This window comes from Sander vitreus, chromosome 19 (assembly GCF_031162955.1).
Source record: "Sander vitreus isolate 19-12246 chromosome 19, sanVit1, whole genome shotgun sequence".
NCBI lineage: Eukaryota > Metazoa > Chordata > Actinopteri > Perciformes > Percidae > Sander > Sander vitreus.
In genome coordinates, this window is record NC_135873.1 from 17,057,483 (window position 1) to 17,077,617 (window position 20,135).

At 42.5% G+C, this 20,135-nt stretch overlaps 1 protein-coding gene across 2 annotated transcripts in view; it reads left to right on the forward strand.

Moving 5' to 3' along the window:
- Window positions 1–20,135, forward strand: part of nat16 (N-acetyltransferase 16) — a 45,876-nt gene that overhangs the window by 18,907 nt on the left and 6,834 nt on the right. The window contains exon 2 of one of the 2 annotated variants that reach the window (XM_078276119.1): window positions 14,003–14,188. The exons of the other annotated variant lie outside the window; for it this stretch is intronic. Coding sequence (XP_078132245.1) covers window positions 14,133–14,188 — 56 coding nt within the window. The 5' untranslated portion in view covers window positions 14,003–14,132. The remainder of the gene's footprint in view (window positions 1–14,002; window positions 14,189–20,135) is intronic. 2 annotated transcript variants of the gene reach the window in all.

Consider the following 20,135-nt stretch of genomic DNA (forward strand, 5'->3'; position numbering starts at 1 on the left):
CTATTCCTAGAGGAATTACAATGTGGGGAACCAGGAGCTGCTGGCTGTTAAAGTGGCTTTGGAGGAGTGGCGCCATCGGCTGGAGGGAGCAGCCACCCTTTCTTGGTTTGGACTCACCATAGAAACTTGGAGTACATCTAGGCTGTCCGCTGAACCAGTTGTTGCTTCTCATCACTCAGTCATCCATTGAGTCCCCCCATTAACACTAGAATCGCCATAGCCCACGCCATTTAACATTGTGTTTCAAAAATTCTAATTATTCCATCATTGTGTATGTGGTTTTCCTTCTAGCCTTACTTTTCCTAAATACATATTTTGCATATGCCTATATTGTCATGATGGCACGAGAAGCTCCTGTTAATGTTGGTACTCTTCTCCACCTCTCCTCTGCAGCTAAATTGATGCATTTAAATAATAGCCATTGAGACAAGGTGGTTTGATATGGTTTGATGACTCAATATTGGGGGCATCAGAGCAAACAAAAGGAAACAGACGCCTGTCCTGTGTGTGCCCGAAACAAGGTCTCCCAATGCCCGCATCCTGGTCTCCTTTGCCCGCCCTGTCATTCATTCATTCACTTATTCTTTGATTCTTCATTCATCATTTCCTCTTTTATTTTGATATACTAACCTCTCCTCTCATTTTAGATAACTTTACTTCCTGCCTTTGTGTGTTTCCCGCCTCTGTGCTTGCCTCTCCTGCCCTGATAAGTTTTACCAGTCCCTTCCCTCCCTAGTGTATTTAGTCTCTGTGTTCAACCTCTCTCAGTGCCAGTTCGTCTATGTACACTTTGACAAGTGTCCCATCAATTTTCCAAGTGTTAAGTGTTCCTGGTTCTCTGCTAGCCTTCTCCTTGTCGGGTTTACTTCCGACTGATTAACTGTGTACTGAACCTTTTTCGGCAAGACTGTTTTTTTGTAGCCGAGACATTATGTTTTCGTGTTGGTCCGTCCGTCCTTCTGTTTGCCCTATTCTCATAAACCTATTCTTATAGGACCCCCTGGAGGGAATTTTTTCACAAACATCCCCTTAAACTCACAGATTCCTTTATTAGATTTTAGAGACCAAGGCTCAAAGGTCAAGTTTACTGTGACATTACGTCTGTCCCATTCTCATGAATGCGGTATCTCAGGAATGCCGGGAGATAATATCTTCAAATTTGGCACAACTGTCTTCTTGGGCTCCAGGAATAACTGACAAGGTTTTAGTGCTCAAAAGTAAAGTCACTTGTGACCTCACAAAATGCATTTTTGGCCATAACTCAAGAACTCCTACGCTAATTAGAACAACATTTCACACAAATGTCTAATAGGATAAAATGATAAAGTGATGACATTTTATATCCAAAGGGTCAAAGGTCCACTTCACTGTGACATCATAATGTTCTGCAGAAAAACTTTTCTGGCCATTATTCAAGGCCATAACTCAGGAACAGAACAGGAGATTGTGACCATATTTCACACTTGGTCAGTTACTGAATTGGTGACACTAACTCGTGGGTGCCCACCTTCAAACTGTGATGATTGTATAGATCTTCTCTGCTGCTGGGTTGACGATGTGTGTGAAGCATCCTTGTAGACTTTTTACACATTTTATTAAATTGCCTTCACTACATACTGTATATTATATGAGTCTGGACAGACATAGATATAAACTGCAACTTGACTGGTTGGCGTAGGCATACAACTGTAAGGCTGTAATTCCTGACCCTGAGTTGTTGCTATTGAGTTCATTTGCCTGTGGTTTCTCCAGTTGTAACATGACCATTTAAGGGGCCTCACAGGAGTGTGTTAATATGTAACTGATAGACTAGTTTCACAAATGAGGGATTTTTTTTTTTACTGGAAAAGGAAGAGAAGCGGATCTCTGTGGGGACTCAGATCACAAATAATGGCAGTGTCATGTGATGGTCAAATTGTGGATACATTTGCGAGTCCTCCAAGGCTTCTACATGCTCATGCATGGGTCAAAAGTATGGCTTTTTAATCAGTGAAACATGTCAAAGGGTTAGAGTTAGGGTTAGTCTCATATTGCAAATTTGTTGAAATGGGCCCCTGGATAGCAACTTGGGAAATACTACAAATCTTTCTTTATTGTCTGGAATTTCAGCAGCTAACAATGATTTACGTCATGCAGACCGTTACGAAGACAAATGTGCCAAGTATAAATCTGCCTTTAATAGTACATGTGACTTTTCAGGGAGTGTTAAGTTTGACATTGTGTTGCGCACACGCACACGCACGCGCACGCACACGCACACACACACACACACACACACACACACACACAGTGTGTCGCACTACAGGGACCTTGGAGATTAATGACCGTATAGGTGCTGCAGTGCAGAGGGGAGGCCGGGGGAAGAGAACAAGTGAAGGGAGGGCTAGATTTAGGAGAGGAGGAGAGAAGCAGGAGGAGGGGGGTGGTAGGTAGTTGAGAGCGGGGGTGGGGGTGGGGTGTTGGTTAAGAGGAGCCGAAGAGGAGACTCGGTAGGGATGAAAGTATGAATGAGGCTAGCAGGAAGTTAGAACATGAGGAGGGTTAGCGGCAAAAATAGAAGGAGGCAAAGATTGGGTGAAAGGCCGTGAGGAGGCTGTCGTAGGAGAATGTTGTCTGCCTGAGCAGTTTTAATGGTTGCAGATAGGCCTGACTCGTAATGAACTACTGCAAAGTCAAATAGGGCTTAGTGACTCAGAGTGTGTGTGTGCGTGTGTGCGTGCGTGCGTGCGCAGTGATGCATTGCCTTGCTCACTCTCCCTCCCTGGAATTGGACAGAGTGGACACAAAAACACAAAACACAAAGCCCTCATTTCTGCTGTCCCTACATCCCTCCCTTCCACCGTTTCATCATATTTATTACACCCGCAGCTGTCTGTTGGTGTAATGACACACATGTAATCCCCACCCATCCCCCACACGCATCCTCTCTTCCACATGACTCCCATTCATTTTACAGCAGGGGCAGTTAGGGCCACCAGCACTCACTGCGTTGACATGCATGTGTCTTGCATCGGAATCCAGATTTCTGAAACGTCATGTAAACGAGAGAAATTCATCTTTAATGTGTACATTTTCATCATGGTTGTGGTGAATGGACCCCCCTTTTCCCCAAAAGGGGGTCATTTCTTAATGTTAACATTAACCCGTGCATTATAAAATATGTTTGAGGGTGGCTTTTTTGTACAAGCTTCTTGCTTGTACAATTTAAGGCATAAGTTCACTGAGAGTGTCTTTTTTTTATCCAAGCAAAATCGGTATTGTAACTGAAAATTCCCGAACCTAATCGAATCGGAATCGATTTGGGAAATCATTGGCGATGCCCAGCCCTGTTTTCAGTAGTATTACTGAGCACATGTGCCTGATGAGGACCCAGGTCATATAACAGCAGGATGAAAAATCATCAATCACCGCTCGCAGGGGTCCCCAGAGAGGTCGCCATGTTGTGTTTTGTTTTTCCTCTTTTTGTGACTGGAACGTTTCGCTTCACGCTCTTTGAAGTTGTAAACACTTGGGGCATGCGGGGCCCTTGCTGGGGCTTACGCAACTTGAGCAGTGAGCGCATGGGCTGACTGGATCTGTGTCAAGCTCTCTCGGGGGCCTTCTCTGGTAGCCACGGGGGCCCTAAGCAGGTGCTTAGTTTGCATATGCATTCTCCTCATCTGGCCACACATGCTGAAATAGTAAGCAAGTTTGTTTCCACTCTAAATGTATTGAACACTGGATGCAAAATCCAGTGATGGCCCCAAACATGCAGTGAAAGCTGCTCACCGTGTGCATATGCCAAAAATATGTATTTCTACTTTCTCAGCCCATTTTCTTTTGCTGGGCCAACTATCCATCACATGAGTATTGACCGCACCCTTTTCACAATAACACAGGGGGCAGATTGTCAGATGACCAGTTGAAATGTGTCTTAATGGTAACGATACATGACTTTTGAGCTTTGAGTGTTGAAATGTGTCTTAATGGTAACATTACATGAGTTTTGAGAGTTGAGTTTCCACCGCGCCCTTTTCACAATAACACGGGGCGGGGTGTCAGATGACAAATTGAAATGTGTTTTAATGGTAACAGTACATTTATTTAACTTTTCCCTCAGCGATATAAGTCAGTTAGTAAATTGTTGTACAGGATTTGATCCCATTTAAGGGTCAGTCATGACCCCCCCCCCCCCATCATCTGTTCCCTTTAACCCCCGCTCCTGACAGCATGACAGCAGGGCTGCCAAAGGGTGTCACATTGCCTGCAGTTTAGACTTTTGCAACTATGTCAGAGACAAATACATGTAGACACTTTATATGAAAAAAGAAATCTGATTTCCCTCAGTGATCCCTCGGGTATAGGGCTGAAAATGATACTCACGATCATTTTTAGTCAATATTGAGATCAGGATTATTTGCCCACAATTATTCATTGATTTTAGGGACAAAAAAATCTTTGTATTATCACATTCAAATAAGCAGAGCACAGCTTTCATTTCCATGTTGTGCTGCATTTCTGCTAATGTACAAATCTTTGCATCAAAATAAGTAGGACTTAACTGTTTCCATATTGGGTAGGTATTTGGTTTTTAATTTTGGGATTGGGATATTCTTTTTTTGATTGTTGTTTTCTTTAATACTGCAAACGACTTAAAAATGAATGGCTTTAATTCAATTAAAGGACACGTGTTGCAGAGCGGTGTTTCCATTTCAGCTCAGTGTCTTTGGTGTCGCGTTTCTCGTCCTCTCTCTCTCTCTCTCTCTCTCTCTCTCTCTCTCTCTCTCTCTCACACACACACACATACACACACAGTTGTCCGTGTGACGTCCTGAGTTTGACTCTGCACACGGCTCTGCAGACAGCAGAACCTAAATAGACAACTGCTAAAGGATGTGCTTTCTGCACTGGTTGGTTTCAATGTGTGTTCTCATTGGGGAATTTAATGGAAGCCCATTTGAGTCAGGAATAAGAAAGTAAAATGATGAGATATTAAGTCATGATTACGAGAGCCATGCATTGGAATTTCAATTAAGTTTAGATGGAAATATAAATTACAGTTGATCACATTGGAAGAAGCCTGCCGCTGAATTCAAAGTCAAATCAAAATGCTTCATCCGCACACTCTTGTCACAGCATAGGAAATCACAATGCTATCGCTGCAAACGCACTTTCCGACGTCTGTAAACGCAGCGCCCTGATCTGGCAGGCCGAACACATCTTGGGCCCTACCTTGCACCTGGCGCAGCGCGGCGCAAAGCCCAACACAGGTGTCTTTGCTATTTTAAGACACGTTGTTTAAATAGCAAATGCACCTGCATGCACTATCTGTGCATCCATGGGCATGCTGGTCTTACAGGGAGGTGTGTTCAGGTGCATTCTTGGCGTATTTCTATCTTGAGGCAGCGGGAAGTGATTGCACCATTGACCAACAAAAACCTGGTCTAAAGTCAATAACACAGCATTTCATTGTTATTGCTCGTGCACAGCGCGCACACACTATGCTTGTTACACACACAGGGACACGCAGCAGCACACAAGCGTGCAAAAGATAAAAAATAAAAAATATTACACCGTGAAATAGTATTATGCCATGATCTGCTCTCTCCTGAAAATCTCTCCTTCCTGCTTAGCAAATCCTCCATCATCATAGCAATACGCCAAGTTCCAAACGCGCCTGGCTCTTAAAGGGAATGGGAGATGATCTCTGATTGGTTTATTGCATGTTACGCCCAAAACACACCTCTGATTAATGAAGACACTAAGTACAACCCTTTTGAGCCATGCGCCCGGCACACGGACCCTTTTTATCCGCCGTCAAACTAGCAAAAGTGGATTTGGACACGCCCTGAACGCACCTGCCCCAGGCGCTTCACGCTGTGCGCTTAGATCGTTAAAATCTACAATCTACAGTCGGGCTGTCAATGACTATTCAAAATTTACGAAAATGTATATTATAGCTCTACCGCGGCTGTCTGCCTCGCTTGTTCTGGGTCGCTGGGTCGACCTTCCTCCACAGCGCTGCGGAGGAGGGTCTGGATAGTCCACACAGCATTCCGGGATGGGAGAAAAACGCGCTCCGGTTTATTGGCATCTCTTTAAACCAATCACAATCGTCTTGGGCGGCGCTGAGCGGAGCCACGGTGTCTCTGCAAAATAGCCTCTGGAAGGAACTTGTTTTGCTGGAACATGTGTACGTTCAAAGGTTGTTTTAATAGTGCGACAGAAAACTCCGATTGGACAGATAGTCTAGCTAGCTGTCTGGATTTACCCTGCAGAGATCTGAGGAGCAGTTAACCATAGTCGTTATAAATCCAAAATGAGGGACATCCGGCCGCACCGGAAAAATCCCGGAAGTGGAACGTCGTGGATACAGACTAGCGTGTTGACGACGTTCTATCATGCGGCTGGTACTACCGGAAGTAAACAAAAAACAAGGTTGAAGAAGAAGACGCCGCAAAGACAGCAACGAAAATGTCTTTAAAAAAAACCCAAGAACTTGCTGGAGAGACGGGAACATCTGTTGGTAAGGGATGACGCCGAAAATCGTTGTTTATGACCAAATTACGAACAGTGTTCAAATATAGTATATAGAACATTATTTTATCTGTTTATTTCGTTATGTGTAGGTATATAGATCGTTTAAAATACATGTTTATGTTAAAATAAATATACCGCTACACAAAGTTATGCGGTGTCTCCCGTTGTATTGGTTTGCCCTCTTATAGACATAATGCACAAAAATAGATATTTGAATATAATGAACCTCTGTGTTTTTTTTAGAAGGAAAAATGTCACTTTTGGCCAGTTTTAACAGCGGCTCCTCGGTGGTGCAGCAGCAGGCAGACGGTTGGAGACAGTAAAGAAGAGAGCCAATGAGAGAGAGAGATTGGGTGTGTTGTGCTAATCCTTGGCCCATTTGTGGTCTCATAAACAGTAATTAATATTCATTCAAAATTTGATAAAAAATTCATCAAATTGAGTGCCATATCGCTGTTTTCCAAGCTACTGTGGCTAGTTGGTTTCATCTAAACTGGGGCGGAAAAAAAACCAATGCATACCGGTCGCCATGGTAATGGAATACGTCCGACTATTAACCACATTCTCTGTCTGAGAAAGAACGTTAATCCAAAAAAGCAGGAAGTAACACTGGCAGAAGTGGGGCTTTAGGGAGCTCTAAAGTATCATTTGCGACACTTGACACCACGGCGAACAAAAGACTTGCATACATAATCACAGCATCTGTTTGCGTCTCAATAGCCAACTGATTTACACATCTTCACCTCTCTCCCTCCTACTCAAGCTGATCACCTGAAGAGAAGTGAAAAGGTGTGCACTCAAAAAGGAAACTCTTTCTTTCTCTCTCTCTCTCTCTCTCTCTCTCTCTCTCTCTCTCTCTCTCCCTCCCCTCCTGAAGCTGGAATACACTACTGCAGTCTGATGGCAGCAAAGCTTCCACAATCACTGCTCCTCCTGGTGGATAGATAAAGCATTGCAACTGGTTTCCACACATGATGCTGCGGGGGTGTTACGAGGCGGCACTGACTTCACTAGATCATCGAGGGTGGGGTCATAAACCAACCAAGTGTAGAGCAGGGATCATCCACGGGTCAGCTTGGGCCCTATCACAGCCCAGCTGGCAATCTTAGATGTAGAATTGTCTTGGTCAAGTCACATAAATGTGATAATCTGATGGGGTTTTTTTTATGATACAAAACTTTAAATAAAAGGGAAGCACAGGAAAAAATTTTAAAGAAATTGCACGTATTGCTAGATGCTTTACTGCTGTGGTTTGCGACTCAGAGGAATGCTAAAAAAGTGGTATAACGTCTTGTCAAAAGCTCATCAGGGGGTTGCAGCTTACAAGAAAGCTACTGCAGCAACTTGTAAGCTTATATGACCCCGTTGAATTATGCATAGTGCCTCAGATAACGCATTATTCATTGCACAGGTGGAGGTCTTAAACCATTGAGCACATTTGCTGAAGTGGTTCAGTGAATGCTTGGAGAAAGTAATGCTTCAAATAGTGGGGTAATGCTTCCTCTGGTGCTGGTTGACGGACTCTAGAGTTCTTGCCAAGGTAAGGGCAACAAGAATAAATAGTGTTTTTTTCTTTTCTTCATTTAGTTAATTACACACAAATGTCAACATTTATATCTTCTCTATCTATCTCCTGTCTTTATTTCTAGGAAAACACCCCTTCTCCATCTCCTGGGCCCCTGGTAGGTCCGTTACGAACCAAAGGCATAGAAGAATGGACCCATTACGAGCAGAAGAACTGTGAATGAGAATTCAAACATTGTACATAAAAGAGCAATACAATGCTCTTAAAAATAAAAAAAATTAAAATGTAAACACTAAATGTTTTTTGGGCTCTTTTATTTGCTATTCCGATCAATCAGTTCAAATCAATCATTTTGGAAAGATTTCGACCCAACATTGCTATCATCGCCTGGGCGGTGTGGGGATGTGCATGTATTACACGCTGCACAGTTAGTAATTATTATCTTGTTGCATTTTGTTGTCTTCATGGAGGACGTAGAACATGTGCTGCCACTCTTCACAGCACTTTGTGTGATCTGAAAAAAAACTACATAAAAGTATGCAAGGCTACAAAATTCCGACCGCTACATTGTAATCTGCTCTTGATAAATTCATCGGCCCACAGTTAATAATCGGGCCCTTGGGAGTGGTGTATAAGGCCGTTGCCATTGGCAGTATCCTTGGGATGACACCTTTGGGTTCCTCTTACACAACTGCTTTTAGGCCTGGTCACACCAGCAAAATGCAAAATCCTGCAGCAAAATGAGTTCATTCCAATGGATTCCAATGGAATGAATTGGTGGGGATGAAGTCTGTGAAAATTTTTCACCTCGAGTTCAACTTTTGTCAACTTTGACCAGTGTATTTGCACTGTTGACCTGACTGTTGATGCTGTGATATCTATTGCGGTTTACCCATGGTTTCTCGTTCTCGCTTGAAGTTATGATATGCGTGTTTGCCTTCCATAACACAACCGTCAAAGGGACACAGTTTGTGCCAACTGCGGCTTTTCTCCCCCGATGACCCTAGGGGGCCATTGAGAAAATAATTGTTGTATGCTCACTTCTGCCCTTTCCCTTTTTGGCGCCCCCCGAAGAGGGTTTTAGCCAGAGTCAAAGGAAAATCCCCAGCGCTAAAACATCTTTGACTTCCAGCAATCAACTCCCCTCTCATCCACAGACGCTACATTTTACACATGCTGCTGCCTCTGTTAAGCCAGTTAAGCTGCCTTCTTTTGACTGGCCCTGAACGCTCCGCTGTGAAGCTAGCGCTAATGGGATCTTTTTGGAGTTTTACCGTCCAGAGTCAGGCTGTACCGGACACTCCCGGTGACCCTGCTGCCCTGGGGACCGGCAGCCCAGCGAGGTGATCCTCTGCACCTGGCCAGAGGAGGAGCTGCTGCTGTCGGGCACGGAGCTCTCAGCCACCCGTCAAAGCCCCGACTGCAGGTCGAAAATGGCAGCGAAGCCGGATCTGGGTCTGACATAGTGGCGTCAGTATCAAATTGAGACAGTTTCATAACCGGTTAAAAACTCCTCGTAGTCGCGTTAAAAAGTAGTCCACATCTGTGTTTTGGTACAGTTGGTTCTCACTCCTGATGCCAACCACACAAACTGTACTCAAGACCACTTTTTCAAGTGGACTTGGGCATCGATTGAACAAACGTTCCTGGGTACAGTACGCAGTGTTCACACTAATCAAACGAACTGGACGTTGGAGTCATGTGGACTCGGATACTGGCCCAAGTCCCTGATGTAAAAGCCCCCTTACTGCATTATATTCCATTATATTGTTATGTTTTGAATTGCATCCCCACTTAACATGGGTTGCCCCAAACCTTGCAGTCTTTCTCTGCCTGCATAATGTGCCCGAGATGATCCTGCAAGAACCAAAGACGGACTGCTGAGATCCGAAATGTCAACTATCATGGCAACATGGAACACATCGCAAACATTGTCAAACTAGAAAAGAGAAGATAAAATATTTGGACATGGTCGTCTTCCTGTCAGCTTCTCGCGGGGTGTCCAATGTGGAATTGGTTGCAGTCCGTTATGACCCACGCATGTCGGATAGTGTCATTTTAGTCTAATCCAAGAAACGACTACTAACCAACTCCAGCGACTATTTGAGCTCTCTTAAAGGTTACTACATGCAGTTTTTTTTTTTTTACGTTTGTGTGTGTGTGTGTATGTGTATGTGTTTGAGTGTGTGTGTGTGTGTGTGTGTGTGTGTGTCTGTGTGTGTGTGTGTGTGTGTGTGTGTGTGTGTGGGGTGTCGGGATGGGAGGTGGTGGTGGAGTTGGCAGGCTTGATGCATGGGGTAGTGGGTAGCAGCTAGAGAGTACTACCAATTGGCGCCAAAGTAAAAAGATCCTGCATATGTAGTTAAAGGACCTGTGTGTAGGATTTGGGAGAAGGGTCTAGCTTGCAGAGCTCCAAACTCGGGCCCACTTCCTCCGTTGGACACATAGGTCCCCAGCTTGGAGAAGGCAGGGGTACTGAAATGGTGTACGCCAGAGATGATATGAGGATACAATAGCATGCCTCATAGTTCATTAGTTTGGATAAGCAAAAGCGGATTCTGTGGCATCTCGCGGTGAGGTTGCAGATTGCATCCAACTGAATACCCCTTCCCTCACCCCTCCCTTTCCAAGCATGTAGTGGAACCTATGTTGGCCTTCATGTAATGTTAAAATGTGCAGGGCCCTACCTAGAACCAGTGTTTCATATGAAGGCCTCATTCTAAGCTAACCAAAACACAAAGATTCTTAGTTTCAGGTTGATTATGCTAATGAAAACGTTAGTTTCAGGTTGATTATGCTAATGAAAACGTATATATGTATATAAGTAATAATTATATTCCATTAATGCCAAAAGACATCATAAATCCTACACACTGATCCTTTTAAATGTAAGCATATTTCTAACTCATTGGTAAGACATGAGAATAACCTTTATCCTTAAATTTGAGGGTAGGAATAAAGGTGAAAGATTATTCTTATAATGTATGAATCAAGCCTCAAAAGTAAACTAAATAAAAACTAAAACTGAACTTAACTAAAATGATATTGCCAGGTTAAACTAATTAAAATGTTTAGCTAGAATATCTCAAAAGGAGGCAGCATGAGTTTCATTCCAGGAGATGTTAAGGCCATTGTCCAACCATGACTTTATATACATACATATAAAAATATGTATATGTATGTAAATTAATAACCTTAATATAAACACAGTACTGATAAGATCAGTGTATAATTAGACTTCATTTCAGCACCACTGTGACCTATTAAAAAGCCTGCCGCAGAATGAGTATTGGTTGGCATGCCTCTCTCACTATGGAAGGTATTGGTTTTTAGATGGTACATTATGGTCATTTCCAACAGGATATAAATGGATTTATATTTACTGCATATTGTTGCATCAACACTGGGTTGCTTAATGCTCGCAAAAGTTCGGATGTAGCCCCAGAAGGGAAACTGAAGGGGGGAAAAAGCTAAATTATTTTGGTGGAGGGCCACTGGCATTTATTTGTGATCCCTAGTTCAGACAAATACAAACCCATAATGCTGCGAAAGACACGTGTATGCATGGGTCTTGTCGTGTACAGCTAAATAATTAAATACAATTTTAGACTTAACACTGATTGGTGACCTAAAACTAATCCACATCTTGTAATACAGATGTAATCCCCTTATTGTATATGACAAATCATAGGACTGTCAATTTCAATCATTCGATGCGGGCACCGTTGTGAGTCACAAATTTTGATAAAACATTTAATAACATCTAATTAAGCAATTGATTTAGACCGAGTCTCACGCTATTTTATTAAAATTCAATAAGCTTCCCTTTTGTAAAAATGTACTGTATTTACAATAGGGGTTACCTGTGGGACAGGGAGAGACTCTTTCAATACCAATAAATCTAAAAGTTGCCATTAACCATGACCTCTACCTTTATAACGTCCGGCTATGGAGTCATCCATATTGACATAATGGATTAATATTTCACTAAACATCATTCCACACCACCATGTTTTTTTTCAGTCACATGCTAACATAACAGCAGCATGCCTTAATGGACACAGATGTTAGAAGCCATCGGTCCCTTGTTGTAGTGACTGTGTCAATCTTTTTTGACACAGTAACAATCATGCAGATTATATTATTAAATATAGATAAAATACTCCAAAACCACAAAATATTGCGTTTTACAGATTGACACTTGCTACTATACTCAGTGATGGAAGAAGTACTTTTGCTTAAGTAAAAGTAGTAATACTACCGTGTAGAAATTCTCTATTACATTTAAAAGTCCTAGGGCCCTATTTTAACGATCAAATTTTCCCTCTGAAATATAATGGAATAGAAGTATAAAGTGGAATGGAAATACCACAATAAAGTATAGGTACCTCAAAATTTTACTTAAGTACTTGAGAAAATTTACTTAGTTACATTTCACCACTGCTTCACTAGATGACGTTTTGTGTCTACAACAATGCTTTTTTGGTTTAAAGGTCCTATGACATGCTGCTTTTTGGATGCTTTTATATAGGCCTTAGTGGTCCCCTAATACTGTATCTGAAGTCTCTTTTATATAGGCCTTAGTGGTCCCCTAATACTGTATCTGAAGTCTCTTTCCCGAAATTCAGTCTTGGTGCAGAATTTCAGCCACTAGAGCCAGTCCCACAATGAGCTTTCCTTAGTATGTGCCATTTCTGTGTCTGTAGCTTTAAATGCTATTGAGGAGGAGAGAGATGGGGCAAGGTGGAGGGTGGGGGTGTGGCCTTGACCAGCTTGCGGCCACGATTGTAGCTCTATTTTCTCATGGGCGGGCCAAATTCTCTGGGCAGCTGTGGGCGGCGGGCAAAACAGAGAAAAGGGAGGTAACCTTTCCCCTTATGATGACATAAAGGGAAGATTCCAGATTGGCCCATCTGAGCTTTAATTTTCTCAAAGGCAGAGCTGGATACCCAGGGCTCAGTTTACACCTATCGCCATTTCTAGCCACTGGAGGACCATAGGCAGGCTGGGGGAACTCATATTAATGTTAAAAAGTGAAATTTTCATGCCATGGGACCTTTAATACTGTAACAATTAGCTGTGGGCACGCTGTGTGCCCGCTACTGGCACCATGCCATTACCTCAGTTTATAACCAGAGCAGAATACATTACAAACGATCAAATGTCAAGACATTTCAGTAGTGGTTGTGATTATATGTTATTAAAGCAAACACTATACATGATGAATCAACCCGTTCTCACTCCCAACTCGTTTGGTCAGTGGCCTCCAGCGTCAGATACCAATGCAAAAATCACCCCTTTAGCGTCTGTATGGGATGCAACAGGCATAGCAGCAGCTTGACTGCGGTGCTGTAAAATGACGCAATATAAAGAGCGACACTGGTAGCAAGTAGTATGAAAGACCGAAAGTCCTTGTAAGGAGGCAGGTTGGGGTGGTGGATGGGTCAAACAACACAGAACTTTCACCTAGGAGACTGGATTTTGTGTCCCGTTCTTGTCCTGCGTGTCACTTAAACGTACAATCTTTAACCCTAACCACAACTTTGTTGTTTTACCATGCATGGTGAAAAATGCCGCCAAAGCGGTCCCGACCCAGAGCATCGAAAGTGGCGCCATGGATGGGATAACATTGGAATTAGTTGAAATCCCCCTTGCATCTGACTGAGAGGATAAAGGAGTCTTTTTGTGTCAGTAACTAACACCAAAGGCATCTGACCAAGCATCGGTTTTTGACGCGCTGGGACTGAGATTGTGTTGGATATATAATCAACAGGTAGATTGGCATTTTCTTAAAATATAACTAATCCTACACAGAACCAACCAGTGTCGTTGACAATATCGAAGTATATCGCACAGCTGTCTGTATTTTCATGGCAACAAGCACAGAGTGATGATTGACAGATTCACCAACTAATCATTTTCTGGTGCCTGTGTGTCAATGGTTTGTTTCATGTATAGGCGGGGCTGCGTGGGAAAAATGACATGGAGCCTGCTATCGCGCAACAGAGTGGTTTGCGTATGTGTTTGCGTCGGCAAGGAGCCTACTGGCATGAAGCACTGGAGCCAAGGATCTACCCAGGAGACATGAATGATTTTGGTGTCCATGTTCTCATCACACCAACAGGATAATCTACTGAAGACATGGTGTGTTCCTTTGAGTTTTGTATTATTCAGGTGCAAGAGACTTCTGTTCTTTTCAGTATCTTTTCTGTGTGAAAGTGGTGGAAGACAAAGAGGAGAGCTGGCAGCGTACTCCAAATAAATCAAATCTGGTGTGTTAACGGAGACAAAATTGGCCTGTTCATGAGGAATGCGTGCCACATTTGACTTTGATCTCCAGTGTGTAGAGGCTGTAATACCAATCGACCTCTCTTTGCGTGCTAAGTTTTGCTCTTTATGATAAATCATCAGATGAACAATCTCTTTTGACTTACAGTAGGCCTATATAATTCCTATAATGCTACCTCTTGAGATTTGAGCTTTTTGGCCATTGCTGAAACTCAATTATAGATTGAAGAAAAACTATTAGGGCTGGGTTTAAAAAAATCCATTTTACAATGCTGATCAATCTTCATTTGAATGATCCAATGGATTCATAAATTCCTGAGATTGATCTTTTAAGGGGCTCCATCTTAAAACTAGACTGAAGATAGTGGTAGTATATGAAACTAGACAATATAAGGAACCCATGTCATGCTAAATAACGCTCCAATGGGAAAAACTGCCATGGCCATTTTCACAAATGTATGGCTTTAGGTACAGTCACAATTTTTTCTGTCTCTATGTTAAATGCTTAGGGGTCAATTCTTAACGATAACATTAACATTCATTTTTAATAATGCACCAGGGTTCTTTGCATAATTTATAGCATTAGTTTTTAGAGAATCTCTTTCATATCTGAGCAAAATTGATATAGTAACTGAAATATCCCTAATTGAATTGATAATGAATTAATTGAAAATGGAATCGGGACCTTGTGAATCGGAATCGAATCGATTCAGGAAATCAGTGGCGATACCCAGTCCTAATGACTATTGGTAGATTCTTAGCTATTCTTTGTGGTCATTGTTGGTACTATTTTGTGCCAAGTGTATGGGTATGTTGGTCAATTCACCAACTAACTCATGTGACGGAATGCGCTTCTTTGTGTGCTTCCTTTGGATAACCGATTTCTCATTTCCATTGTGTCTTTTCACACCACAATTCCAAAGCTCCCCCATCTGGCATGGGCATCATTAAATAACCAGACCCCAATCTGCAGCGAGCATACTGGCAATTGCCCGCAGTGGCGTATTTGATGGCAGTTCAACAGTCTTTTGCAAATGTGCCAAATTCCATTTTGTTTGGAGTACACTGCCAGCCGAAAGAGAGGGAGGAAGTAAGAGCATGAGAGAGTGAATAGGAGAAGAGTGAATCAATGAGTGTGTGAAAGAGAGAGAGAGAGAGAGCGGGAGAGAAACACAAAAACAAAACAGCATTGCTCTCATTGGCAGGACCAGACTACCCAGCCAAGCCTGACACCTCATGTCAAAGCATCAAAGCATGATGGAAAAATACCAGTGTCCACAGTGTGTACGTGTGTGTCTGCTGTGACCAGACAGTGTTTTCACTACAAATGCCCTTACAGCTCACATGGCCCATTGATAGATTATTGGAACATGTCTAGGATTTCTGTTTTAGTCTCTACAATCCAACAACTTCCCCTCCAATCCCCTCTCTTAATGGCATTAAAAGACAGTGCTTTAACACACACAACAAAAGCCAACAGGTAATGAATAGGGGCCTTAAGATAACCAGGTACAGTCCCAGCAACAAAGTAAGAACAAAGAAAAATGTCCCCGAGCTTGTGTTGTAAAGCTTTAAAGAAATGATCATCCATTCGTTATACGGAGATGATTCACTATGTTGGGTAGGGTTTTGGACACGGCTTCAGCAACATTCCTTGTAGAGGAGCCTGTTTTTCATAAACACCAGGTTTATCCAGGAATACCAAGTGCAGATGAAGCACTGAGCATCATCTGTATACATGACGCACCCTGTCTACACCCGATAGGTTTCACTCTAAATATTAAATTGTCTTTCCATTTTATTCTATGTTGCTATCAACGCTTGCTAAAAAAATGGCATGCACTTCTGTGGCAGATGTAGACGACTGTATTGAATAAAAGTGTATGCATTTTGTTTAATGTGTGTGAGACAGATGGCAGAGAAATGCAACTGAAACGTGTTCGGTGTGTTAGACTTGCTTACTGCTGACTCTGTGGAACTGCCTGTTTTGTTTTGGAGTGTTATCAGCATCGCAGCAGCACTCTAATGGCGCTCCTGTAGCATTTAGCAGCCACGGCTAGTTTTGTTATCAATATTGTTTTATTCATCTTACCAGCATGACCTGTAGACGTGTATCTTGTATTCACAAATTGGAGGTAAAGCCTGTGTTTTAAAAATGTTAAGGATGCTAGATCTTGAAATAAATTTAATTTTCAAAACCTTTCATCATTTGGTCACTTTTTTGGACAAAATTGCTATCATTATATGAGTAGGACTTTACTCAAGGCTTGTAACATATCCTCTCTCATGACCCTTCACTAAGTTCCCCTCTTGGCATTTCAGTGCTACATTGCTCGAGCGTTCTCAACATGATTCTTTCTCTACATCTGCATCCTACCTGACTGCTGGACTCTGTTTCTGGTGAGCTGGTGTTAAGTGCCTGCACTTGTGCTTTCATATTTTGTGATGTGGTACTATTCTTGAGTCCAGCCTTCTTCGTTATTGTCATCTATATGCCAATTGGACACTCTAAACTCACTGTTTCCCTTGTCCTTTCAGAGCCCCTAACTGCTGCATTCTGGAAGGCACCATATAGATGTTCGCAGGTAGTTCTCAGGAAACTGGCCTTGATAGCCCAGTAGCCCTGGCCCTTCACTTTCCTAGGGTTGCACAGTCTCTGGGTGTTGGACTTCAGTTGGAATCCTGCCTTCTTGCTTTGTTAGAAGCTTTCAGGACTTGGTGTTTGCAGTTGTCACACATTGGCCATCTTACTACACATATAAGACTGGAATGTCTTATATGTTGATTGCTTGGAAGTAGTTATTTTGATTTTTTTAGTTGATGTGGCATTTCAGTCCTACTCTTTCTCTATGCCTGCCTTGCTTCAGGGCCCCATTGTGATTGTGAAATCCTTAAGTATAAAGCTGCCCTGTGTGTCTGTGTGGCCATCTGTTAGTTCAACCCATTCAGTCCCAGTAATCCTCTCTCTTTGCAACCATGCGTCCACAATTGGGCAGATGTGGTCCATGCAGAAGAGGAGGCTAAAAGTAGTCCCATTCTTGAACCTGTATTCATAATCGTTACTCAAAATAAGCAACTGGGAAAGTTGAAGCTAATGCAGTAAAGCAGCGGGGATAGTGATCTGCCTCGGTATATGCCACACTTGATGGTCCCTTAGGAAAATAAGGGTTGTTCTTTACTTTCCTTGATGCTTCATAGATACACATATAGAGAGAAATAAAGGCTTTATTGTTTCCAAGGGGGGAATTTGTTCCCACAGTGTGTGCCTGGTGTCCTGTATCTGTGTCTGGTTGGGAGTAGCATGAAAAATTGGATAAGGGGGTGGCAATGGCCGTGTTCTATGGTGAGCGGTATGGCGTGTGATGGCTCTGGTATTGAGATTCAGATTTCTGAATTACTGACCTTCTAGAGCAATAGGCATTCAAGAATAGATGTACAAAAGGCCGTCTATCAGCAGCGATTGTTAGAGTGCATGTCGGAGAATAGCGTGGAAACTCACTTCACACTGCGAGCGGGCCGCGCGCCACCTGACGGAAAAGGGAGAAAAAGAAAAAAGAGACTCTCGCTGTCCGGAGGATAACTAGCCAGTTGAGATCGCGTGTGTGCGTCATTAAGTTTTAACAGACACACTTGGGGTGAAGTTGGAAACCAGAATCAGCTACGGGGAAGTTTAAATACAGTCCTATTCTAGCCCTCACTAACAATAGATGTGTTATATTGAATTGAAAGCTGTCTTGTTGTCAAATCAGTCAGTACTCCAGACTGGTGTGCTTGGCCTTACAGGCAGGTTATAGCTCAGTAGTCTGATAGTTGGTGCCAGTGGCATCTGTGTCTGTGGTGTCGCTTTAGTCTGGCGAGTAGCACTTGAAGCCTGTATTTAGCAGTCTTAGAAGCCTCAGTTGTAGACATTCCATCTTGATTCAGCACCACCTAGTTTGTCAGTTGGATTTTAGTTTTGTGAGCCTGGTGCATTACACTGGATGCTGGATGCCGTATGCCGGTTACACTTGGTAACTACATTCAGTCAGCATAATGCTCCTCTGTCACTCATCATCTTGAAGGGGAATTTCGTTTTTTTTTTCTTCTAACCTGGACCCTATTTTCCCATACATTTGTGTGTAAGTGACTAATGTGAACTAAAATCTTTGAAGTTGATCCATTGAGCAAGAATGCTGTAACCAGTAGCAGTGAACTGCGCTGCAATGTAATCCTATGGGGCGATAGGGTTAGTCAATGTATAGCGACCGTCAATGACCGTCAGCTAAAAGTGCTGTTTTGGCCCCTGACTGGCTCGGATTGTTATTACAAATGTCTGACTACGTTATGGCAAGATGGTGAAGTTGTAGTTATCCAGCCATGCTTGTGTGTGACTTATTGATGCTAGGTCAAGACAGTAACTTTAGCTAATAGCATTAGCTTACCGCTGTTCTGTCTACAGCTCTCCACTCTTGGAACAGCATTTGTATGTATGAAAAGGTGCTTTGGTATAGGATTTCTTCTCCTTTTTAACTGGCGGCATTCGTCCTCGACTAAAATGGTCACTGCAGACCAATTATAAAGATTTTTGTTCACAAAAGTCACACAAATGCATGGGAAAGTAGATTAAAACTTAAACCTGCCCCATGTGAGATAAAGAGTTGTTATTTGTCAGACCAGGGCCTGGTCGGGGAATCTGTCTACTAAACTCTGTGTTGGACTTCCAGTACAATTTGCAGTCTCCTGCTCATTATATGTAATGACATCTCTCATAGCTAGGGCTGGGTATCATTTGAAATTGTGTGTCATCAGTGGCAAAACACAACTTCAGTGTTTTAGCCAATATCAAAACATTACTGTTTATGTGCATGGGTGGCACAGGGGTTCCCGTCCAAAGAACTGTGGTTCCATTTGTGGTAACAGTAGCTCCAGCTTGGTCTTGAATTCCAATGAACCCAATTTGCTCATGTTCACGGATGTCCATGGCAGTGCACTCCTACTGGTTGGTTGGGGCACCTGCACACTGGGGGTCAGAATTGAAGTGGGATAATGTGAATCTTCCATGCGTTATTCCCTCCCAGTGAAATGCATAATTGGCAGGTGAAAGGAATCAAAGAAGAAATGGATGTTCCATGCTAGGGTTAGGTTTGGGTTAAAACGTGGTGTCCCAGGTGGACAGGAGTAGGATTAGATGCTCAATTACATTAAAGGAAATTAGTTTTACTCAAAACATTTGCTCAATAGGGGCAGCTTTCAGCACTTGACAGCTTTTGAAATTCATTTCAACAAAATGTGCTCAATATTTAAAAGAATCTCTTGAGATGTCATACCCAGCCCTACCTATATGTTATTGTATGTTATTATTTTTTGTTGTATCTTATCATATTGTATCACTTCTCTTTTGTATGGCTTCTTATGCTATGTTGAATGTTTTCTTTTTGCACAAGCTTGTGTTTGTGTTTGAGTTGATGACCATTTACTGCATCATGTGTTAATGCATTGTATCTCAACTTCATTAAATGCAAAAATCTTCATAAGAGCAAGCATCTTGTTTTTGTTTTCCTCAGTGCTTTGTTTTCCCGGCAATATTAGCAATATTAGTTTGATTTGGTTAGCCCCGACAGCACTTTGCCAGAACACTTGCGAACTTTTGTGCACCCACTCCAATGACAAACAAGTACTATCTTATGTACCCTCATGTATATAGTCTGGATGACGTAATGGTATTGTGAGCTTTTGGGGCATAACTTTTTAATGAAACAAATTAGTTCTCAGCTTTCTCCATTTTATCTTGTTTATTTGTTACTGTGAATTCTTTAGCCAAGTT